This window comes from Plectropomus leopardus, chromosome 16, assembly GCF_026936395.1.
Source record: "Plectropomus leopardus strain MGB_pleo_1.0 chromosome 16, ASM2693639v1, whole genome shotgun sequence".
NCBI classification, from domain to species: Eukaryota; Metazoa; Chordata; class Actinopteri; order Perciformes; family Serranidae; genus Plectropomus; species Plectropomus leopardus.
This window is the reverse complement of record NC_142191.1, coordinates 8,263,255-8,288,860: the sequence shown is the minus strand read 5'-3', so window position 1 is coordinate 8,288,860 and position 25,606 is coordinate 8,263,255. Positions and strand designations below refer to the sequence as shown.

At 39.1% G+C, this 25,606-nt stretch overlaps 1 protein-coding gene across 2 annotated transcripts; it reads right to left on the bottom strand.

Moving 5' to 3' along the window:
- Window positions 1–573: 573 nt before the first annotated feature.
- med23 (mediator complex subunit 23) lies at window positions 574–25,576 on the bottom strand. 2 transcript variants are annotated; one of them, XM_042503297.2, is made up of 31 exons: window positions 25,386–25,576; window positions 24,248–24,279; window positions 23,967–24,054; window positions 23,750–23,874; window positions 22,230–22,341; window positions 21,971–22,069; window positions 21,734–21,835; window positions 21,565–21,634; window positions 21,161–21,273; window positions 20,441–20,536; window positions 19,703–19,720; window positions 13,977–14,183; window positions 11,807–11,950; window positions 11,476–11,621; window positions 11,111–11,356; window positions 10,116–10,258; window positions 9,629–9,803; window positions 8,305–8,468; window positions 8,004–8,128; window positions 7,697–7,902; window positions 6,405–6,585; window positions 6,151–6,321; window positions 5,730–5,946; window positions 5,441–5,550; window positions 4,624–4,750; window positions 3,545–3,710; window positions 3,215–3,287; window positions 2,910–3,124; window positions 2,340–2,460; window positions 1,898–2,029; window positions 574–966 (listed from the first exon to the last, which is right to left on the bottom strand). In XM_042503297.2, the coding sequence occupies exons 1-31, from the start codon at window positions 25,434–25,436 to the stop codon at window positions 748–750; spliced, it is 4,194 nt and encodes a 1,397-aa protein (XP_042359231.1). In that variant the 5' UTR covers window positions 25,437–25,576; the 3' UTR covers window positions 574–747. The 2 variants fall into 2 exon arrangements, with proteins under 2 accessions (XP_042359231.1, XP_042359232.1); XM_042503298.2 differs by lacking the exon at window positions 19,703–19,720 and having other exon boundaries at window positions 25,386–25,575.
- Window positions 25,577–25,606: the final 30 nt, after the last annotated feature.

Here is a 25,606-nt window from a genome sequence, read left to right as displayed (position 1 = left end):
AATTATGTTTGTTGTACAAAATATCTCTGTACACCTTAGCATGCAAAAAAACCCTCCGAACACTTGGTTGTTATTAGTCATGGAATATGACAACTGAGCAAGTTTTTTTATTTGTATCAAATAATTTAAGTTTCTCACTATCACTGTCCCCATTCATATTTTAAGAGACTAAAAAATGAGCCTAAAAAGTTTGAAAACTGAACGACAGTACAGAGTTGTTGCTATAGAGATGATGCACTGTCAGATTTTTTGAGCGTTGCAGACCTGCGCATTGCAAGTAGTTGCATTTTTAACTCGTTCTGTTGCAAATGTTTGGTCTGAACAAGGCTTTATTCGTCCATACAGATACAAAGTAACCAGAGTTTTGAAAAATGTGAACCTTAGAAGGTGTTTTAAAAACTAATTTAATCTAAGACTGTATTCATGTGGATGAGCGACCTAAACTTAGGGGAAAAGTATGTTTACAAAAGTATCTGTATGCATGCAGACAGAATTTCTATGCACTTACCGAAGCCCCGTCAGTGATTCATCCTGAGTTTCTCAAACAGAGTCAGCCAGGGTTTAAGTACAAGATTTAAGTTCAGGAAAGACAATCAGATCTTGTTTATAGAAATGTTATTTCAATCTTTACTTTGAGCAAAATCCACCTCAAAGACAAAATCAAACTCAAAATCATGATGTCTACAATGCGGTTCTGTGTGCGAGTCCACTGTCATGTAACCATGTGTTTGTGTTCACCCAGGCCACCTACATAGGAGTATGTGTGTGCTGTGTGGAGGAGGGGGAGGCAGCGGCGGAGGACGATGACAGCGAGGAGGTGGGGGGCTGCGGGGTGGAGGAGGAGGAGGCCGAGGATGTGGAGGCAGCAGTGGCAGCTGATGATGAAGTCTCTATCTTGCTGCTGTGAGTGATGAAGCGCAGTCGCAGCTTCATGGCCGGACGCAGAGTCATGATGATTTTCTCCACCTAAAAAGAGAGAGACAGAGAGAGAGACAAGGAAAAAGACAGAAAGGTAAAGAACAGAGGTGAGTACACAGATGAGCAATGTAGTGATAACCAAAAAAATCAGGAAAGAAGCTAGATTGGTTTAAGAAAAACAAAATGCATGATTTGGATTTGGGTTTAAAGAGACAGTTCACCTCTAAATCAAAAATACATCTTACTTGTAGTGCTAGTTAAGGAATGTTAGAGATGTCTGTCTTCTCTACCGATAACGTAACTAGATGGCACTTGGCTTGTGGTGCTCAAAACGTAAAAAATAAACCAATTCAACAGCAATGTCTCAGAAATCATGACTCGGTCTTGAGTACCAGGTCATGATTTCTGAAAGAGAAACTGCTGTTGAGTTTTTCAAATTTATATTTTTGGCGCTTTGAGCTCCACAAACTGAGTTTCATCTAGTTCCTTTATATTGGAGAGAAGACAGACACCTCACGCCAAAACAATCTAAACTGATAAATAGCACTACAGGTGAGTGAAAGAATGTATTTTTGAGGCAAACTTTCCCTTCAAGGCTGCTCAGTGTTCAAAGAGGGCTCCCTCTATTAAATTAATTACTTGGAAAGACAATTCAAGTACACTTGATGAAGCCTCAAGCACAAATGGAAGTACTGCTTTATCTCCTCTAATTAACTCTGGGGTCGGACACTGGTGGGGAGCTCGTTCTCTGTACAGGAGGTGACAGATTCAAGCTAAAAATGGAAAACGAAAACACGAAACTGTCTCCTGAGGAGCTGCGAGTTCACAGATGTCATCGTACTTGAAGTCTGGGTGACAGTGATCCCAATTTGTCTCTATTTTTAGTTTTTCCATTAGTTTGTTGGTTTACTATTAATGTAGGTTACAAAAAAATGTATGTTCAATGTTGTGCTTTATTTTTTTAATAAAAGACACTCACCTGCTCCTTCACGCTGTCTCCGGTGTACATGTATTTGATGTGATAGAGGAAATCACAGATTGGGTCCATGTAGCTGAGATGTTGGCAGTGTTGGTCCACCGCCTGGAGCATCTCGTAGAAGGCCACGCCAATCTGAAACACGCAAACACGAGGATATATACATAAAAAAAAAAACTACAACTAAAGCACAAATTTTGTAAAAGTATTTGTTGATGCTGTTGATTTATTTGCTGTTAATGAATAAATTTGCTAAAACCAGACTAAAATTAAAAGTGAGTTCAGAATCAAAACTAAAACGTGACTTTACATCAACTACGATTATCAGTAAGTGACAGAAACTACTTTTAAAATTATTTTCAAAATTAGCATAGCACTACTGCGCATTAATTTGTGTTTTAATAATTATTGTGCTTGTCATATATGGCCAAACTTTTGTGTGTACCTCCAACATGCATCGTGTCCTCTCTTGCTGGAAGCGCTGCAGGAACGGCCCCACCAGGTGATACACGTAGAGCAACTGGAACTCTGTCTGGACGACGGGCTTCAGCGTCTCCGACAGGAATCTACACACACAGACACAAATTCATGATAACAACATTGAATTATATGTGGTCTTAAGCAGTGGTGGTTCCTAGCTGGTGTTCGTGGGTCATGGGACCATTCTGAATGGACCACAAGTGACCTGTAAACATGTCAAGTTTGTAAAAAACAAAACAAAAAACAGGTTATTTGGAACTACAGGGAATTTCTGGAACAGAGCTTTTATTCTGAAGTGCCATTTCTGTTTATTCTTGCAATATGTTTCATTTTTTTGTGTTTTAAACCGTGTTGTTTACATTCTGTGAAATAAAACTGAATATGTGGTAATTTGTAATGTGTGGACCTTAAACTAATGACTAAGGTTTAAATCTGGGCCTGTGACTTGACCAGTTGGGAACCGCTGGTCTAAAGAGCATAAAGAAGGATGCCAGGGTGAGAATAATAGGACAGAGACTGAGGAAGACTTCCTTACTTTGGGATCAGAGACAGCTGTCCGATGGACGAGTGATGCCACACAGCGTGCGCTAATGCCAGCACGTAACTGCAGTTCATTTCGCTGTAGCTCTGGTGGCAGGCTGTGAAGTCGAGCAAGGCGAAGGGATAACCCGCCCACTCGGTCTCTGACGTCAGCGCTGGAGAGCTGATCACTGACACGATGCGGTCGTGGAGGACGATCCAGTACGGCTCCTGGAAGAGAGGAAATGGAGGAGGTCACGGTGAATGAACTCCACATGAAGTCATCAAATAGTTAAGGACTGGGGTGATTTTTTTTTTTACAGGAAGTGCAGTTATCACAAGTCCAATAGCGTTCATCCAAGCTGTGATGTTCTCTCTGGGAACCAGAGGCTGGCTGAAAGAAGAAAGAAAACATGATAAATAACTTACATCAAACTCTTGGTACAAAACACACTCCTATTAAAATGATCAAAATTATCTTCATTTCATCTTCATTTTGATTTCTCCAAAATTTTCCATGATTTTTACTAATCCCATGACTTTTCCAAGCCTGGAAAATGTGATTGTGAAATTCCATAACTTTTCCAAGTTTTCCATGACTGTGGGAGCCCTGTAAAGACAATCTGAGCTGAACTGTCTGAGGTTTTGTACCTCTTCAACACGACATTGAGCAGAGCGTTGCCGACATCTTTTCCCGGCACGGCTAAAGCCATCAGCTCCACGCAGGTGACGTGCAGAGCGTGGGCTGCAGGGTTGGGGAACTCGTTGAACCTCCAGTCACAGTTGGGGAACGGACCCGGTGACTTGCCAGCCATGGGTGAGAGAGAGTTAAGGAGGGTAAAGATCAACAAAGCGGGGCGCAGCCAGAAGGCGGAGCAGCTGCGCCCGGTTAAAAAGTCACTCCCGGCTCCCTTACAGTGGAGATGGGGAAGAAAACAAAAATGGGGACTAATTTATCTTGCATCGTGCTGTACTTAGGTGGAGCATAACATATCAAGTATTAAATTAATCTGCACATGCTCCACTTCAAAATGATGAACTTTTCTATGGATGTCAATTTCTGAGCTATGGCCAAGGTCAAAATGTGGCCTGCAACAAACTGTAACGCCAATCCAAACTTTCAGCCCCTCCTGGCTGGATAAGAGGAGTGAGACATCAGCAGAAAATGACTGTGCAAAACTGTCAATAAAACAGATTTTTCAACAATTGTACATCCCCACAACTACGAGAGATCCCCAAGCAATAGCAGTGCACACAAAATATTAGGCTGATTGGTCCGGTAGTTTGAAAAATTAGTGGCAGACAGACAGATGCACACACTCACCAAATGCATAATCAAAAAATAAACTAAAATTAAGAAAAATGTTAAATACAGTTTTGCAAGACTAAAATTTATCCTATCCTTTAATATTTTATATTTTAGTGCTCTGTAAAGCCCTTAAAATATCCCTGTTGTATGAAATGTGCTATATAAATAAAGCTGCTTTGCCTCTGTTGTTGCAGCTAAACTGGCTCCAATAAAATCCTATGGGACCTGGGATTTCATTAACTTGAATGTAGAAATTACAATCCAAAGAGACATTAGGGGAAACTGGACATATTGGCAGGAAGGTAAATAAATTATTTAGGTGCCCGGGAGGCCTGTGACTTTTTATTAGCCAGGATAAGGATTGCTTAGAGAGGACAGTGATGGATCCATTCACACACAGAAGGAGATTAATGAAGGATATTGTCCACCAGACGTCCAATCAGCTTGCAGTAGTAGGTGTCATCAGGGATCCACACGTTGTCTTCTCTGGGGTTCATGCCAAACTTCAGGTAGGTTTCACTCAGGCACCACCCAGGGGTACGGTTGTCCTATAAAAAATACACATTTAATATATCTGAAAATAAATAAATAGGAGCTGTAATTACACATAAAAAAGAGACCAACAAGGAACTTCACACCACACAGATGCTTGTTTTAACCCTTTGAAACCTTAAAAAAATGGTTTAATTTCTTTCGGAAACATGGGGAGAAGGTAATGAGCAATTTAACAAGACGTGGTTCAAAGAAGAGCAAAACAATTGGTAAAAAAGTTACAAGAAATTTACCTGAAAGAAAAAAAAATGTGTGTGTGTGTATTTACTTTATATATTGTATTATATTTTTTTCTGTAACAATTTTAAATATCAAATTATATTACATGTAGTTTTCTGTGCATTTTTCCCTATTTTATTTAGATAACTTTCTCTTAATTCTCCCTTGTTTTTAAAGCTAATTTTAAGGTCATTTTCTTGTCCCCTTGACTAAGTTCTTGCAATTTGTGATGCATTTTTTTTGCCAAGTTGGCCACTGCCTTTTTTCAAGATGTTTCAAAGAAGATATCATATATAAATTTAATCAGGTTTCATGGGTCAAATAGCTTGTGAAAGGCGTCTGAATGCAGCGCAGGAAAACTGTTGGTGATCTAGGTTTCAAAGAGTTAATAAACAATGAGTCGTCACATAATGAGCTTTTGTCTCAGATGTGTTTATCTTTTTTTCCTTCATCTTCCCTCTGTGTACCTTCAGTGAGGACATGATGGCGTGCACCAGTTTTCTCTTCAGGTTCGTTCTGTCTCTCAAATGTCGCTCGTAGTAGTGAAGCGTGTTGTACAGGTAGGTGACGGGTCGGTCTGCGCACAAACAAACAGGAGTAAATACACATCAGTGCGCACAAACAACGATCTACAACTAACATTCACATCCCAGGAGAGCTTCCTCTTTTCATTCATGTAATAATTTATCGCTGTTATTCTTTCGAAACCTGCTCCCTCGTTCATCCACACGGATATTTTAGGACAGTTTTACACACCGTGGAACTTGTACAGTCCTCCCAGATGGTCCAGCAGTGTTTCCAGAGACTTGGAGACAGGAAGAAGCTCCAGGAAACGGTGGATGACAATGTCAAAGACGGGCAGGAAGCGCAGGCACACGTTGCCAAAGTATATGGGCAGATACTGAGGCTGGAGCTGCATGGGAGGGTTGACTTGGTCCGCAAGTCCCTCGAAGTACAGCTTCTCCGGGTATTTCTGGTGAAGGATCAACAAACACTGATGACCTCAGATAATAGACATGTGACCTCAGAATATGTAAAAAATAATGGACATAGCCACTATGATGTCACCCATTGCTTTGAGGACTGCTTTTTTGAAGCCTTGAATTATTGACTGTCGTCATCCTGGATTTTACAAACTGTTTCTTTTTTGTACAAAAAAAAGGCGAGTTTTTTGTACCTTGTGATAGCTCATGTGCTTGTTGTGCCAGTCGCTCTGCAGCCAGTGCTCGGGAGCGTTCTCCTTGACAAAATCGTTGACTCGGTTCCTGAAGTCGTTGGGCTTCAGCAGCAGGAGCTGGATTATGAAGTAACAAACCTGAGCCTCGTTGCCTTCATGGCTACGCATCGCCTGAACACAGAAGAAAAGTGAGACACAAAGCATGGGTCCCACAGTATTTATGAACATTTCTCTGTATGCACATTTGTCCTCACCAGACACAGGATTAGTCTGTCCAGGGTGACTATGTTGTACTTCCAGACCATGTCGTTGAGGATCTCAATGCACTTGTTGAGTTGCTGTCCGCCGGCTGATGTTGAGAACTCATAGACGAGGAAGTCTGCAAATGTTCTCACGTGAGCCACGAGTGCGCGAGCGCCGATACGCTCCAGGACCCTGAGGGACACAAAATCAGGCTGCAGTTAGCCAATCATCCCAAAACGACACTGTCTGCTCCAGCTGGATCAATTAACCACAGATGTTGTTTAGAGACTTGAGGTTACCCCCCCACACACCCCTCCTTGGGCCAATTAGTGCACATTTAAAATGCCAGAACATCAGTGGTGAGATGCATCATTACCACATGCTTCATCAAAACACACTCTGTGGTGTCGGGGACTCTGAATACAACGTGGAAAAATGCGTTAATGATAAGGACTGGGACTCTGCTCTAATTAATCTATGTAAATTCACAGATTTGTTTTTAATTTGACATTTTTTTTATTTTTCTGTTGATCAGTATCAACCCTAATTACTTCCACTGTGTTCAAAAATAAAACCCGAATTTCTTTTAAATTTTTCATGTGTTACTCGTACTTTATATCGTCACTGTCAGGCGGAAACCTTAACCACTACTTTTAAGGAAATGAAAAAAAAAAAGTAACATACATACTTGAACACTGCACCGAACACTGTGCCGTTAGGGTTTGTATTGCATTTGTATTGTATTATTGTATTGCATAGTTAGATACTTGCATGTATTATATTATTATCAATATTTTTACCAAAATCATGCTCAAGTGCAGTTATGAAGTTTCAGCTGGATGACGTGCCATTTTAATAATCCTGTTCCATTTCTCGAAAGGCTTTGAAAGATTCACTGTCCTTTTTAATGCAAGAAAACAAGAACGATATCCGGTGCATGAAGTCGATAAGTGCAAAGGTGAACGTGGATCAGCAACAAAAAAAATGTGAGAACCCAAACTAAAATGCAGGTGAACAAGTGAATAAAAATCATTATTATTTCTCGTCCAACCCGTAAGAAATCATAGTGTCCATCTTATTGTGGTACTAATTATTGTTTATGGTATGATTATGTAGTATAATAGGTAAGATAAGCAATAAAAAACAAATGCATACATGGCATCTACAGTTGATTTACAGGGAAAAAAGAAAAATAAAGTATGGAGATACAAGGTTTCTATACGAGAGCAACAAATATAATAAATGTTTGTGCGTGAACTCTGTAAAAGCGTATTTGTAGACACACAAAATCATGACACTGAACCTGAAGCCTATCTGGTTGATGTGATCCGTCTCCAGCAGCATCTTCCACAGCAGACAGAGGAACAGCGGGGGGGAGCCCTGCATGGAGAAGTGGGTGATGATGTCATTCTCGTTGGCCATGGACTTCCACTTCCTGTACTCCTCTTCCACGTTCTTCTTCAGGTTGAATCGAGACTCCTGAGGAACATTGTTCTGTTTGAAGAACGCCTGAGAGGAAGAGGGAGGGCGGAGTGATTAAAACAAGATCATTGCATCTGAGATTAAATAAAGCTGAATTTGTCGTTGACGCCTCTGTGACCGTGGCTCACCTGCAGTGGAGCAGGGAAGCAGGAAAGTGTGTGTGAGGCCCAGTTATGAGGTGTGAAGTTCATGATGGTCTGGAGGATGTCTTTACACCAAGTGCCATGGATGGAGTCGGACCCTGTGAAAAAATCTACACACAAACACAAAGCAGGAAAAAACTGCACAGTGAATTAAATTTACAGGTAAGAAAGAATGAACAAGAAAGGAAAGACGCCGACAAACTTGAGAATAAAATGAAAGATCAAAACAAAGAAAAGGACAAGTCAAGTCAAAGGTCTAAAGGAGTAAATGCAGAGCGAGAGCGACCTGTGACGTGTGTGGCTCTGGCCAGGGTGAGGATCAGGGCTCGGTTCAGCTCCTCAGACTCTGCCGACAGAACTGTCTTTGGGTCGTTGAGGAAGCGGGTGAACTGCGGCTGCACCTCTGAACTCCCCAAGGCTGTGATCAACCGCAGAGCCGTGCTCTCGACACTGAGGACAGAGACACAAAGACAGCAGGACATGAGAGAGAACATTATATTCCTGATGACTATATTTGTGTGATAAAATGTATTGTAGAAACTGAGAAATTCTCGTTTGCTGTGGGAATACTGAACTCAATGCAAATGAAAATGTGTGCTGGGAAATTTTATGAGTTTCAGTAGTAATTAGGGATCGGAGCACATCCGATTTTATTGCACATTGTGATTACAAAAAACAAAAAAAAAACAAAAAATAATCCACACACAATAAAACGTAGCAATTTAAAACACGTCAAAGCAAACAATGTCATGCACGGCCAGGTAAAATGCCTGAGCTCATATTCGCGTATGTGCTCAGGCACTCGTAAGCTACTCGTAAGCAGAGTGTTTTAAATCGTGATGTTTTGGGAAAAAGCATGTGTTTGGGAAGTATCGAGCATACAGTTACAATGAGACTTATCCTGATTATGCTGCATGAGTTTGTAAAAAGAGGATTTGATGTAGATCGTTTCACTGGCATTGCGTTGCTGGGCAACAGCTAGGGTCCAGGTTCACTCTCTGTCAGTTGATGTCGTTCACATATAACGGTTATGAGAGGAGCTTGAAATATTGATACTGTCTTAAAATTACAATTTTATGATTTATACTTTTAATTTATTAAGATTTATATTTTAAGATCCATTTTTGCTTATTTCCCATGTTGTTTTTTTTTCTTATCTGACTGATTGACTGACATATTCTCTAAAAGATTTTAACAGGAAATACAAAAGGGCCCATTTCGAGTGTTGACATTGTAATGTTTGAGCTGTCTTTGGTTTTGCTATTTTTAAAACCCTTTTTACTTCAACTCATTGCAAATGTTTGCCTTTTTTTGATTCTTTGCTCACCGGAGGCATGTGAGAAAACAGTTTTCTTCAAAGATTTAACTTGACACGCGGAGACTAATTGATATAAGAACGTTCATTTAATAAAATATAAAATGACTCCAGTATATTTTAGTGACATCTAATGAGTTTGCAGCATTTTTTGATGGTAATTGAGATAATATTGTGAAACATAAGTATTCTGTCCAGGATAATTGTGTAATGAAGTGGTCTTATGTTGCAGTGCCTAATGTGAGTAATCCTTTAGTGAGTTACAGTGAGTATGCTGGATGTAAGTCCACATTACCACAGATGCAGCTGGTTCTGGTTGGTCTGGGGCACGGCAGCAAGACTGTGCAGGTGACTCAGCAGCTGGACTCTGTAGTGCGGCTGGATGTGGTGCATCCTGTAGCTGAACATCTCCAGTAACGTGTGAAGGATTCCCCACGCGTGAGACTTAAACACGTTAGGCAGCAACTGGCCTGAACAGACAGAGTGTCAAATTATTCAACATGTGTTTGTTGCCCCAAGAGACAAATTCAACACAAATGCTCTGAGCCAGCCTGCTCGAAATGCAACCCAATGGATGAGCAGTGATGACTGAATATAGATCAGACTAGAACGTGCTGGAAGAGTTATACACTCTTACAAATTCTGTACTGCGACTCTGAAAAACTTCTCTTCAGGGAACAAAATGATGCTATACTGAAATGAGGTATGCAAATCACGTTTTCTCCATCTGAGCTTGACAACTTTGCAACACAGCGGTGAATTTTAATGTTTCTATCACTCACTGATGAATCCTTTGATGCCGAGTGACTCGATCTCCATGTAGACCAACAGTCTGCTGTATGTTTCTACCAGTGCAGGGGCCAGAGCGATGCTGGATTTGGCGTGGGCCAACTTTATTACCCGCGTGGCGATACTGTGAATCAGACTGGAGGCAGGCAGAAAGGGACAAAATTAATGCATTTCAATAAACTGTGTAGTTCTCTGTATAAATCATTGTTAATTCCTTTTTTAAAATCATATTATATCATTTTTAAAGGGTAACTTCAGTATTTTTCAACCTGGACTGTATTTTCCCATGGTTTGTGTCTACGTGAATAATGGGAACAGTCTTTAAAATTGGTTCAGTATTGAGTGAGAGCTCTGCAGTCAGCAGCCCTCAAACAGGCTGCAATGTAACCACTCTGGGCATTGGTGAAGGGGCGACTGCAGCATCTGTTCTAAGTGATGCATGTGCTTGTTTTTGCCACTGACAGGCTCAGACTATTTTAGAGGCATCTGCAACATTATGGAGAGGAAAAACTTCTGTGAAAGAGTGAGATCCCTTTTGTTTAACCAGAAGCAACACTGAAATCACCACTGCAAAAGCCACCAGACATTTAAATAACAATCATTTTAGCCCTTATAGAGGCAGCATATTTTCACATCTAACTAAGTGAATTTCAAACTAAACAGAGATTTTGATTGTTGGACCAGTGGAAAGATGAACCAAGATGGTTTATTTGGTTTCTGTGGACTTTAAATGAAGTGTGTTTTACTATGATAAAATTGCTGTTAATTTGAATGGAGTCTAGTGGGTTTTGGTACTTGAGATTTTGGACAAAAAGGTCTATCCCTGTGGGGATCCTTTCCATAATGTTGTAGGACACGTAGAATAAAAAACTAGGCTATAAATGGCAAAAAAACCCTCTTTTTGTGGATGTAAAGTGACACAAAAACATGAGAAAATACTGTCCAAGTTTCCCCTTAGTTCATCTCTGCATCCTTTGCTTTCACTGACCTCATCTTTGCATGCACCGTGAGTGAATCCAGCAGGTTCATGGGCAGCGGGGTGACAGACCCGGACGCCATGCAGTTGGTGCCGGGTAGGTTGATCCTCATCGATCCATTACCATAGATGGTCTCTACCAGGACGCCCATCGGCAGAGTGAAGCACTCGGAGTTGGTGCTGTAGGCGTTACACAGCAGGGCGATCTTGTAGTCGGACATGCCCAGAGTCTTGTTTCGCAGAGACTGCTGCAGAAACCTAACGGACGGGAGGGAGGGGGACAGGTATTATAACTGGGTACTTTATTTTGGTGTACACTTGAGGTATGTATTGTGTAAAGTACATATTACAGAGTCTTGTATTTTAAAAGTGCGTACTCATGGTGTAGTTTCAGAGAGTGTGGTATGGGTATCTGTAGTTTGGAGTTGTCGTTCTGAGCTTTGCGGTTCAGGTGGATCCAGATGCAGGTCATGGCGAAAGAATGAGTCGACTGGGGCTTGTTAATGTCTGGAACTGGGATGCACTTGAGAGGGAGAGAAAGTGCGGATACATGTGATGGTTTTACATATAAAGTCCTTACTGCCACTACTACCAAAACTTCTACCTCTACTACTGCACTACAGCAAAAAATATATCAATAAATAAATAAATAAAATTAAATGCTATAGAAAATATGAAAAGTAAAATACAGTCTTGGAAGATGTGTACCTCTTTTTCTGGGTAAAGCAGGTCGAAGAGCTTCATGACAGGCAGGAAGTCAGCTAAGGCGTTCTTCTGAATGCTTCCTGATATGAACTGCAGCAAGACCCACATCAGGTGGTCCCTTCCTTTAATGAGACCTCTACCTGCCAGCTATAAAGAGAGAGAGAGAGAAACTCAACATCAAGGGACACAAGAATTTATACCTGTTTCCTAATTCAAACACCCACTCTAAATTTCATCTTTAATAATCTTAATTTTGGGTTATACATAGCTCTTTAACGGATCCCAACAATTGGTTTTTGAAAAATATGTTACCTAAATACTACCTAAGCTGCTTTCCGGTTGCTTCTTTTGAAGCACGTTTGGTTTTAGTGTGAAAATGTATTTCCTTTAAGCAGTTTTAGGAAGCATTAAAGATGAAGGTTCAACAATGGCTGCTAGATAGGATTATCTTAAAAATGTGGAAATCTTAAGATTTTTTTAATGTGTTATTTTGCATCTTGAGCTAAAGTATGTCACGTAGTTCTTGCTGCGGTCGAATTCCTCTTTTTGCATAGGGACGTTCCTAACTGAGTGAGATGAACCAGAAGTAGCTGAGCGGCTGCCATGATAAGAGCTGTTTAAATTCTCCTAATATTAAGGAAAGGTGCGTCAATGCTTCCTTTATAATCTCCTTTAGCACAGGATACACCAGACCATCCTTTACCAAAGGAAAGGAGAGAATCCGCCCCACAATTCTTTGCAGCAACAACTTATGATGGGTGACATCGGCCACTAATTGGGGAATCAGCTGTTTCATGACATCACAGATCCACAGTCTGTATGAGCCGAAACAACTTTAAAACACGATCACGTCAACATTGAGCTGTTTACAGAGCTGCTTCTTAAGCTGTTATATACACAGGCTTATAATCACAACAGGTGAGGCAGAGGTTGACCTATTTGTTTCAAAGTGTCTGTTAGAAAAAAATGAAAAAATAAAAAATGTGCAAATGTAATTCATTCCTCTGATCTGACATGATAAGTACAAGTGTTTCGGTCTGCTAAACTGAGGAGATTTGCGATGGCTTACATAAATCAGCAGCTTAACAGGCTGAGAAAGACCAGAGAATAGCCTGGACAGTTTTGGAGCAGCTTTTATATCCATAAACTATCTTGGACGCGAGGGACTTCTACTGCAGGGGCAGTCATTTTTATGGCAGCTAATAATGGAGCGGACAAAAAGCAGACGCATGAGATGTCCAGGGAATGCGAGTGGCTTCAGCAAAGAGAAAACTTAATGTCTGACACCATTAAAAAAAACAGCTTGTTATATTAGAAATGTTGACACATGCAGTCCGGAGAGAAATCGTATCTGAGGTGAGGAAGCCACATTGTTGAAGCACTGCTGTCTGAGCAGGTTTGCTCTGGTTCATGTGAGTGTGTGCATGTACATGGTCATGTAAGCACGTTCATACTGTACACTACCTCCTAGAGATAATATGCTCTTCAGCACGTTGTCTTTTTTAGGTATCTACTGCAACTGTACGTAGGCCTTTAAATCAAGCTGTTCAGCAACTTCAGCTCATGAGGGTGCCTACACTGCAAAGTGCAGACACACTACTACTATTCCCTGTACTTATTAGTGTGGATGCTGAAGCAGGTAAACTAATGAGTACAGGGTTATAAACCACTTTTAAGTCAAAGCCAAAAAAAACAATCCTTTTTACACTGCCTACACCACCCACTGAAAACATATTTTTAAAATGGATTTTAATCATTTTAAACCATTTTTTTGATCTTTGCATCTCAAGTCTGCACTTGTGTTTTTTCTAATGGTGATTTCTATTTGTAAATGTTTAAATCATTTAGTAATTAATTTTACTGTTTATATCTCTTTACTCTTTTTCTGTAAATCTGTATCCTTTATGATTTTTTATATATTATTGCTCTGTAAAGCACTTTGAATCGCCCTGTTGGATTAAATGTGCCATACAAATAAAGCTGCCTTGTCTCTGATCATTTTGAACTTTGCTTTTCGGCAGAAACACTATATTCCCTGACAAAAGTCAAAGTCTTGTTGTATTTTGTAAACATATGTGAGAATATTGTGAATAAACCAAATCAAGGCAAGATCCTCTTCCACTTTAATAGGATCACAAACTCTTCCTTCCTCTGCTCCTCTTCCTCCTCTTACCTTCTGATGTAACGACAGCACCATGTGAGGGAAGCTTGCAAACTGAAACAACACAAAGAAGATGAGCTGGGAGGAGAGGTGCTGCCACAGCAGCTGGCTGGTTCCCCCGATGTCGGCGTCAAAGTGTTCCTCGGTCTCGGAGCGCTCCATGGCGTACACCACGAGGTCCACCAGCTGCTCCTCCAACACCGGGCAACGCTGCTTATGCTGAGGGGGGAGGATGGGAGTGTTAAAGGATAAAGAAAATAGTGGGCAGGAGACAGAGGAAGTTAAACAGAGAAAAGGAGGGAAAAGACATCAGAGGACAGAAAGAGACAAAGGAAAAGGAATGACATAAAGACAGAAGGAAAGGAAGGGAGAGGAAGGACAGACAGAGGGAGGGAGAGAACGTGAAGAAGATTATCGTTAAATGACACACACATTTTTTTATGTTTCACATGCAGCACAGCATCTCCTTCCTGCCTCTGTCAGCTGGGTAAACCATTTATCTTTATCTGCAAATGATCTGGTAATTTTCTTTTCATGTTATTATGCTAATCTTAAATGTCCACATATTTCCAGAAATTTTCTATTTTGTAATTTGGACATCATGATAATGGTTCTAATACTTACATGTAGATTAATGTGCATTTTCCATATTATTAAATATACTAAATTAAAATAATGCAAATAATGTTAATTCAAACATACTGTAACATTAACAAAAATAAAACTGAGCTCTGCAAAAGTCCTGTGCAAGTATTACCTGTTTTTCTGGGATGACCGTTTCATGTCAAAACAAAATGTTTTCATATAGAACGTAATAATATGTAAATCTCATTGCAGTATCTGAACCAACAATGCTGTAACTTGTATAGGTGAAGGGGACTTTTGATGAAAGAGGGAAGACGAGAGGAAAGCGGATTAAGAGAAAGTCAGAAGAAATGGCTGAGGGGGGAGGATGGAGAGAGGCAGAGATAGGGAGGCAGATGATGAAGGGAAGGCAGGTGAACAAGATCTTAAAGGGATAGTTTCAGATTTTTTAAAGTGGGCTTGTATGAAGTACTTATCCACAGTCAGTGTATTGATACAGGAGATGGTGGTTCCCAGTTTGGGAAGGCAGCAGCACTGGCAGAAGCAAAACAATAAGTACTGCTGTGGACGAGGGCCGCAGAAAAACGGTTTATGCCCAGCAGCATTAAACACTGACTTCAGGCCGTATAGAAGAATTCACTAAGTGCATGTTCATGTGGGCCAAGTGGACTCATCTGCATGAGCTACAGGAGGGTCGGCAGATTATTGGCCCGGCCAATTATCGGGGCTGATATTTGGCATTTTGCTAATTATCTGTATCAGTGTTTCATTGAAATGATTGCCAATAAAATTAATTAATGAAAAACTGTGCGTATTACACTCAACCAACATAGGAAAGGCAGTCTGCAATACATAAAAAGAGTGTCAGCATGGGAGAACTTTTACTTTTCATTAAACTTTATAAAAAAAAAAAGTTGCAGGGACTTTGCTGTAAATTATGTTGAAAGTTTCAGATTTGATTAAACATTTTCTAATGCCATTTAAATATTATATTCCAAAATCTAAATTTTCGACAGAAAAATGTATTTCATTTTATTGTAAATGCACATTGCTTGCAAATATCGGTTATTGGTCTTATTAAGTACTTATGCTCAGTATCGACCCTGAAAAAAACAATATCAGTCGACCCCTTGGCTAGAGTCGACGTAACCTGAGGATAACTTTGTAACTTTGAGTTGCATATAAAATATTCAAAGTAACTGACATTGCAGACATGATTTCATGTCCAAATGGTCTTGTGTTATTCAGATATCTTCCTATTAACCAGCAGTGGGAATCTTTACTTCACCCACCAGACAGACAGAAGGAGTGTGGATCTCTGCAGTGGCTGCCACTGAAGGACTTTTTCACACAACTGAGACACAAAACAGCAAACAGCACACCACAGAGCAGCACAATATGACACACAACAGCACTGCACAGCATTAAACACCAAACCAAATCAAACCAAACCAAACAGTGCAACGCGTTCCTGCATGCAGGCTAACTGGGTTTGGGAAGGTGGGAAGGTGGGAAGGTGGTGTGATTGGTAAGAAGAGGAGAAGCTGTGAGGCTGACCGTCACTTCTCTTCCTCTGCCACCAAACACACACACACACACACACACACACACACACACACACACACACACACACACACACACACATGCTCACACAGAAAGAGAGGGGAAAAGAGAAAAACAAAGAAAAAGAGAGAGAAAAAGAGAAGGATCCACAGGCTACCTTCCATCTAAAAGAAACATCCCAAAGCCAGTATCCTAGCAACAGTAAACCACACCAGTGGCTGGTTTAATATCCACCTCCACTACAAACATACCAACTCAACCAACCACTAACAGATGTGTATCTGGACAAACATTTTCACGTGTCGCAACCCACAATTTTTCCCCATTTTAGCATCTACATGCCACTAAAAGTGATCACTACAAGTTACCAACCACTGAATAAGTTTTTAACCCGTCTGCCTGACAGCTCATGTCAGACTGAGTTTAAAAGCTGTGTTGCCACTAAATTGTCAAGTAAATTTTAAGCAAATTTTTGAAATATATTGCAAAACAAAGAAGAAAAAAAAAGAAAATAATTATATGCGTTTCTATCAACAGATTTTGCGCCTTTTTTTAAAAAAAAAAAACTAGGGTCCACAAAGTGTAGTTTCGTCATAAATTGGAAGTATAAGCTACACTTTGCCAGTAAACAGCATAGAAGAAGCAAGATGTTGCCAACTGCAAATAAAGCAACAATTGTCCATGATTTTTTCAAATTAATGCAGTGATTCTAATGCACGGGAAGAGAGCAACAGCAGAAACAGCCAGTCATTCAGTGAAATGATTTCTATGTCAGAATTTATTCTGCAAAGATGTGCATATGACCTCTTTTTTCAACAAAACAAAAAAACATTTCAAGCAAGCATGGAAACCTTTTGGTGCAATTGAGGAAGTTTTGGCTTTTTTTGTGTTTCCATACAGCTTTTCTAATGCAATTCTTCAAAATGTAATGTGCTTATGGAATCACAGCTCTTGGGATGACTGACTTTTGTGGCTTGAAATGCCTCTATCAGTAGTTGTTTCTGTTTCTGTTTTATATAAATTATTAATAAATCATGTAAACCAATTATCTGAGGAGTGGGGCACAATGTAATGCTTTATGGAAATATCCAAATAAGTTTGAATGGAGACATTTTAACATAATTTTAAAATGATAATTTAAAATAAACAGGCAGAAAAGCTGTTGCTGCGTAACCTTCGATGCAAAAGGTACAAACTGTAAGAACAAAAAAAAAAACAACCCAACAACAACCAAAAAAAAAAAAGTCACAAGAAACCACGCGTCAACCAATAAACATCACATGACACAAGGTCGGAGTTCACTCATCCACTCAGACAGCCGATAAGAGTGCCAACCTGGGCAAAACACTGGTCAAAAAAACACAACAAAATCCACACTTTGACATGTCTTCTATTTTTAAGCTGCCTGTGCAAATGCAATTAAAATTTGTACACTGCTATCCAAACTTTGTAATTACAAAAAATATCACTCCATCCCAAACCTGGAAAGACAAGACGAACCTCTGGAAAGTAGATAGATATATAAAGGAATAAATAGTAAAGTTAGCAGAGCGTGAACATGAGAAATTACCCACCAATAATTTAAGACACCTTTATCATTCTTTCTAAATGCAATTAATTAACTGGATGGCACAAGTCGCATGGTAATAAGGTTCACTAATATACTGCAGCATCAAAAGTTAGTTTAAGTAAAAAAGAGTTTAAGTAGAAGACATGGCAATCAGATAATCAGAAGATCCACCAACTCCTAAAGTCTGACTATAAATAAACAGATTGATAATTACTAAAATGATCTGCAGAATTGCTGATATATAAGAAGAGTTGATCTTTCTGTAACTATTGCAGTGTTCATGAATTGCAAAGTATAATGAAATGTAGTGCAGCATGAGTCCAAAACACTTTTCAGTCTAAATGGAGTTTTGCCCAGGTCAGCACATCAGAAAGCAGCAAAAAAGGTCAGACACAAGAGGACCTCGCTAACAACAGGCAAAGACCAGACTACATTCACACATGCAGTGCAGCAGGACTTGAAATGTCAACAGCAGGGTTTAAATCAGAAATACTTTGTGTCATGTTGTTAGCTGGATTCACAGACCAGGCTGGGACTGAATACACTGTTTTCCAATGACAAAAACGACCTTCTACAACAAATTCAGTCTGAAATTAAAAACTGTTTGATAAGTGTCAGTGAGCTCAGCTGACATTAAGACAACCTGGGTTGTAAAGTAAAATCCTATCGATCAATAGATGGAAATTAGGCACTGACAGCTGGATGGCAAATATATACAGAATATAAGGAATCAGATAGTCCAAAGCTTTATTCATAACGTTGACTTTGAGTGTATCAATTCTTCAGTTATGGGCAAAAACATGTTTTATGATGTCACTGTGACCTTGACCTTTGACCACCAGAATTTCATCAGTTCATTCTTGTGGCCAGCTGTAATTTGTGCCAAATTTGAGGAAATTCCCTCAAAGCCATCATCTGATATTGTGTTCAGGACAATGAGCCGGTAGCAAAGTTGACGACCTTGACCTTCGAACACCTAATTCTAATCAGCTCATCATTGAGTGTAAGTTAATGTTTGTGTCAAAATTTGAAGAAATTCTCTCAAGGCGTTCTTGAGTTATCACTTTCACAACAACGAGACAGACGAGGTGACAGGGACCATGACCTTTGACCACCAAAATCTAATCAGTAAATCCTTGAGTGTAAGTGGATGTTTGTGAAAATTTGAAAAAACTCCCTCATGTTCTATCGTTGGCACGGAGGCATATAAATCTATTTTGGCTCTAACACAATTATATCAAAAAGGCTAACTCATTTAATGCGATATATCATTTTATCAAACGGAGGATTTTTTTTAAAGATTTTTTTTTTTTTAATGAATGATACAATGAAATCTCAATAGCTTCATTGCAGCCTTAATAAAAAGTATTTACAAGCAATTCAAATATCGCAGAAAAAAACTGAATTTGGGCAGTAAAACATCGAACATCGAAGAGCTGACTTACTATTTCCTTTTTATGAGCATTTGTGGTGACCTGTAAGTAACGGCTTATTCACCTTCACAAAAGCTTGCACTATTATGATATGCCATGACTTCTATTTGGGGAGGGGTTACTTGTTTTGCCCAGAATATCGTCTTACATACAGACACTGAAGGTTGGCCATCTGCAGCCTCAGTTATTAAATTTTATTGTTTTGTGTACTCTGCTGCATTAAACTCTGAGATAAGGTAGTGCATGAAGCAGATTGAAAATTTACTTTGCACACAACCTTATTATTTGAACAAGCCATCCATGGTTAACGATCCATAAAGTCAGTCTGTCCATTGATTAACCTGCTGCCTCTCGTTTATTTTTATCTGTGTTCATTTGGCTACATCTGTCTCTTTGTACTGAGTATATCTCTATGAAGCCCTGCTGTGACCATCTCAAGCTCTGTAGCATTTCTCTTCACTCCATCGCAAGGTTTCTTTTTTTTTTTGTCCAGTTTCCCCCTTTTTTTTTCCTTAAAAAAGAGCTAAGAGTCCAAAGGGCTGGTTAGTTGGTTGGTCAGCAGACCAGGAAGAGGAACACCGACATACCTGGGCAATGTTCAGAGTCTAGAGAGCGCATGGCAGAGAGACAGACACAACACACAACCAGAGGACAAAAAAAGAGAGAGAGAGAGAGAGAGAGAGAGAAACAAAGAAAGAAGGAGAAAGAAACGGAAAGGGGAAAAAGGGAGAGACAGAAAGAGAAAGTGGTGACTAAGGAGCTAGGCTGTTCGCTGTCGGTCCAGCACAGTTAGAATCAACTCAGCCAATTCAGACACACAAACTGGACTCTGAGTTTTATGTCCAATATATGTGAAATAATTAAAATAATTCTGGTTATGAGTATTGCTTTATGATTAAGAAAAACCGAGCATGGCTGAGTTGAAACTGCATGAACCGAACAGGGAAAACTAACACCAGTGCATTATGGGTCAAGCTCACAGCATTGGCTTGCTTTATAAATGGATTTATATAGCTGTGTTAACAGGACAAAAAGATAGGAGATTGGAGAAAGGTGGGGAGGAGAAACAAAAAATAAAAAAAGAGAGGAGTATGAAGAAAAGGAGCAGGTAAAAACAAACAAAAGAAAGAAAGAGTTAAAGAATAAGACTGAAAAAAATGAGAATAAGGGATAAAGGAACAGCGGGAGCAGGAAGGGGAAAAAGGGAGCAGAGAGAGTGGGGTGGCAAAAATTAAGGAGAAGAGTCAAAGTGAAAGTGAAAGGAACGGTGAGTGCAGGTGGTACAGAAGTAAAGGAACATAGAGCAGAGGAAAAGTTTGTCTTACCTGCTTGTTGAGTCCCAACATGTTGCACACCATTTCTCTTGAGTATGGCTGTTCTAACACATAACGCAGCAAGCCCGTCTGCGGCTCAAACAGGTCCTACATTACAAAAATAAAAATGAAAATAAAAAAATTATTGCTGCTTTTGTGTTTGTGTATGTGTGTGTGTGTCTGTAGTAGTGGAAGAAGTATGCAGCTCCCTAGCTCTTTCCCTACGTACTAATATCACACTATAAATATTCTGTTCTATATTTCTAAGTCAAAGAAAGTAAGTGTATTCAGGAAAAGGTGCTTAAGGTATTAAATAAATTAAATCCTATGCAGAAAAACCTAAAAAAAAACCCAACAAAAAACACACCCCTAAAAAATGCTCAAAAATTTTCAAAAAAAGAACGAAAATGACTTTGAAACAGTTGTTCAATTAATTATTTCAGCTGTATTTGTATAAACTGTTTGGTAATTTAAAACAGAAAATATTAACTCTTCTTGAGATCTTACGCAAAATTCTTAATTTACGAAGTAAGTCGTGACTAAAGCTGTTAAATAAACATACTGAAGTTAACAGTACAATGTTTCCCTCTGAAATATACTCCAGTAAGGTACAAGTACCACAAATTTGTACTTGAGTACAATACTTTAGTAAATGTACAAAGTTACATTCCTCTGTGTGTGTGTGTGTGTGTGTGTGTGAATGCCTGTGTCGTGTACGTGTTAATGTGATACCTTGTCAAACGGGAGCATGCCTCTCAGAGGGAAGCGCAGAGTAGTGGGGTCTAACTTCCAGGAGTTGCAGATGGCTCCGCTGTTATTCACCACCGGTAACAAACTGCACCGTCCTGTGGACACATTCACACACTGACTGACTAAACAGACAACCTGCACATTTAACCCCAGTTTAAAACATGTTGGGACGGTGTGTAAAAAAAAGGAGGAAAGGAAAATATTCATATTTTTTCTCCTTTAGATCATGTTTCCCTTTTGGTAATATTTCGGTTTCAAAAAGTAATGGACTTCAACAAAGCCTCAGCAAAGAAGAGTTTGCCAAAAAACAAGAACCCTCGAAAGCAACACACACTTCAAACTTTATGTAGCGGAGCAATATTTTTTTGTGTTTATGAGTCTCTTACCACAGATCGAGTTGATTCTGGCTGTGGGTCTGAAACTGTCCACAAAGTCTGATATCAAACTGCCAAGAAGCTACAAACAAAAACAGAATAAAAGAGAGAAAATGCAACCGAAAGATTTGTCATATGAGAATGAGAAAGCTCTGAACATACTCAAGAAACCTGCTCTTACCCAGTGTGACAGCTGTCCCTCTGGGTACAACTTTCTGATTTCTGTGACGGCAAAGTAGGCTGGCAGGAGGCACGCATTTCTGTCTAGGATATACTCTACCACCTGGAGTACACACAGCGTGAGACACTTAAGTTATAGATTTGGTATGCTTACAGATAATCATTCAAAACAAGCCGTCAGTGAAAGACAAATCACATATAATTGCATTTATTAAGTGGAAGATAGAAGGAAAAATACCTCTCTGGCAGCAAGAAGCTGCTGAACTATCGCTGAGCTCACAGTGGTGGGAATGGTTTGAATTTTATCCAGTACAGCTTTTAACAGGTCTCGAACACCCTAAAACACACACACTTTAGATCAGAACATATCATATATATAAGAGATAGTATTTGTAAAATTTTATGATACCCAAATGGAAATATTTAAGAGCTTCTTATCAGTGAGCTTGCTGATGTATTGTCTCAGCTGTACTTGTGTGTGTGAGTGTGTGTGAGACCTTGTAGTCCACCCCTCCAATGATCTTGCGAATCAGTCTGAAAGTTAAGGCCCACAGCTGAGTCCTCTCCCATTCCAAACTGTCCGAGCTTATCAGAGCGACACACACCATCCTTCAGACAGACAGAGATTCATTAGATGTACGACTAAGACAAAAACAGACATAACAGATAAGAGTGCTAAAAATTTGCTTTATTTATGTCACAGCTTTCAACAGATTAAAGGGTAAGTTGTTTTTTTTTAACTAAGAGCCCATTTTCCTGTGTTTTTTTGTTAAGGTAACTAATCGGAAAAACTTTTTTTTTTAATTGGTCCAGTATTGAGCCAGAGGGCTGCAGCCAGCATCCACAAAACAGGCTGCAGCATCTCATTTTTGACAATGGAAGGCAATGAGCATGCAAACACATTGACCAGTTTGTTAGTAAATAACCTAAAAATATGACCCTTTAGATAATAATTAGACACCGACTAAAAGAAAACTTGTGCATTTTTCAACTCGGACCATATTTCCCATGTTTTTGTGTCTTAGTGACGAATGGGAACAACAGTTTCTGAAATAGGTCCAGTGTTGAGTGAGACTCATGCAGCGGAGAGGAAGGCTGCAATGTAACCACTCGGAGCATGTTTCTATCATCAACGTACGTTCAATAAAAGTGTTTGTTTATGCCTCCAACAAGCTCAGATTATTATTTAGAACGTATGAAAAAGATCGCTACAGAAATAAACTTTTTTGTTTAAGAGTAAGATCCTTTTTGTTTAACCAGAAACAGCCCTGAAATCACGCCAAAGCCACCAGACTCAATTTAAATAAACAGGTAATTTTTAAGTGTATAGATCCAGCCTTTTTTGCATCTAACTGGGTGAATTAAGGATTTATTTGGATCAAACCAGAGTTGGTGGTTGTTGGAACAATGGAAAGATGAGCCAGGAGGGCTTTTGTAAGTGTTAATTTGTTTTTTATTGACTTTGAATTCAGTGTGTTTTAAGATGATAAATTACTGTTTATTTAAATGGAGTCTGGTGGCTTTGGTGATTAGTGATTTTAAGGCTTTTTTTGGTAATTAAAAAGGATCTTACTATTTCTGTAGAAATCCTTTATCTAATGATGTCAAACACTTAGGATAAAAATCTAAGTCTGTAATTGGCAAAAGCAAGAACTTTTAGTGAATGAAAACTGTGTGCACATGCCTAGAGTTGTTACATGGCAGCCTGTTTTTACGCTGCCAGCTGCAGCGCTCTTATTCAAAACTGTTAAAAAATTGTTGTTCCTTTTTTTTCACTTAGACAAAAAAAAAAAAACATGCAAAAATAGGGTCCAGGTTAAAAAATACCAAACTTAACCATAATACTTTCAGTATAGTATAATCATAAACCATAAGGATGATTAGTCTATTCTAATTATATCTAAAGGCCATCACTGACAATGATAATGTAGCCTAAATCAACAGGATAACATCGGACTCAAAGTGTCAGTTCATGCATGCTGCAAACCTTTGTGTGTACGAGGGTGTGTGTGTGTACCTGGGTGGTAACAGACTGGTTTCCACAGCCATCGCTAGACAGTCGTGGAGAAAGGAGATCCTTTTGGGACTGTGCTGGCTGTGTATGAACCGCACTATCCACTGCACACATTGTTCATGAGACTCCTGCAAAAAAGGGAGGGTATTGAAAAAATGATCCAGCCATTTATTTATCATTTTATGTGCGAGTGTGTGTCTGTGAGCGTGTATTTAGACACCTGTGGTAGCGTCCCCCAGTACTGTCTGAAAGCTCCGAGACAACTGATCAGTTTAGTCCTCTCGTCCTCTGGAGTGTCCATGAACATCCTGAAAAAACAAAACAATATTTTAGCTTGCAGCAGTTTATTTTACATTTTATTATTGTAATGTATTTTGGTTTTTTTTAATTAACATAACATGTCTAACAAATCAACATCACACCTTTTACTGTGCAAATACTCAGACCTGCTTTAACCACATAATTACAAAACAACAGGAGGTGTGTTTGGAGTCATCTTACCCAGCAAAGGCCTCCTCTATCATCTCCGTTTTCTGTGAAGAGGGAGAGAAAAATTAAATTAGGGAAAATTATGGGGGAGGACATGACAGGGTTTTTTTTTTTTTTTAAATTTCTCTTCTACACAAGGTTTCCACAGATCCTTAAATAGTCTTTAAAGGCTCAGAATTCATTAATTTAAAAAAAGGCCTTACCTAGTATTAAAATATCAATTAAAAGTCTTAAAAATGCTAAACCATGAGTAGTATTTTGTGATTTTTTTTGCTGATATTCCATTCTAATATCTCATAATGATTGGTAACATATGGTTTTGTTAGAATAATTTATCGAATGCCTCTCAAATTAGTAGTATTACATATATATATAATAAATAATATAAAATAACGTAGTTGTATTTTAAAAAAAGTCTTAGATCTAAGTTGCTTTAAGCTGTAAAAACTGTATAGTTACAACTAACAGCTTTCTGTTTCTTTCTTAGTCATAATAATCTCAATGATAATAATTCTCTCCTCCGTTGCCTCAGTAAATAGTGAGTATTTCAGAATTTGCTACAAAGCAAAACTGATGCTGGTGGAGATTAAGGTGAGTTTATCTTATTCAAACATTGTTGGATTTGAAATCCATCTTCTCTTATCTAGTGTTATTCCTCACCCTAAAAGCCTCTAACACTATCAACAGGAAAATGAACCTCCAGAAAAACTTGTAAATTTGAATCAACGTCGCCATTAATAGCACGAAAAAATCGCAGTTAGTTAAAAATCAAAACAGCTTTTACAATAAGGCAATCCGTAACTTTAAGGTACATTGTAAAAGTGAGTAAGTAAGTCTGCGTACTGAAAAAAGTGCAACGAATTAGCAATAAAGTACGTGAACACAAAACGCTAAATCTAAAACATCCGATTTATTTAAATACTAACGTTACGTTAGCAATGAAAACGTGCAACTCGTAGCTGTTAGTTTACATGTGTATGCTATGTTATTACGTATTTGTATGTGAAAGCTAACGGCATCTAGCTGTTGTTGTTGTTGTTGTAGTCATTCATTTGCACAGCAGGTTTCTGGTTGGACACATAAAGGCTAATGCTGTCTGACATGCTAACTAATGTTAGCTTTAAACCCGGTTAATAAAGATGCAAATTACCACAACATCTTCAAAGATGCTCTGGAGCTGCGTTTCCATCGAAAGCGCCATGTTTGCATCAAAAAGGTGTCGGTTTTTAAACAAACATCACACAAATCAACTCATTTCAGCAGGAGCAAACGATGCTACCGACAAGCTACATGCTAATAGGCACTGGAATCAAAACGCCGCCAGACGTGCAACTGCAAAAACAGTCCGGAGAGACACCGGAGACACAAGAT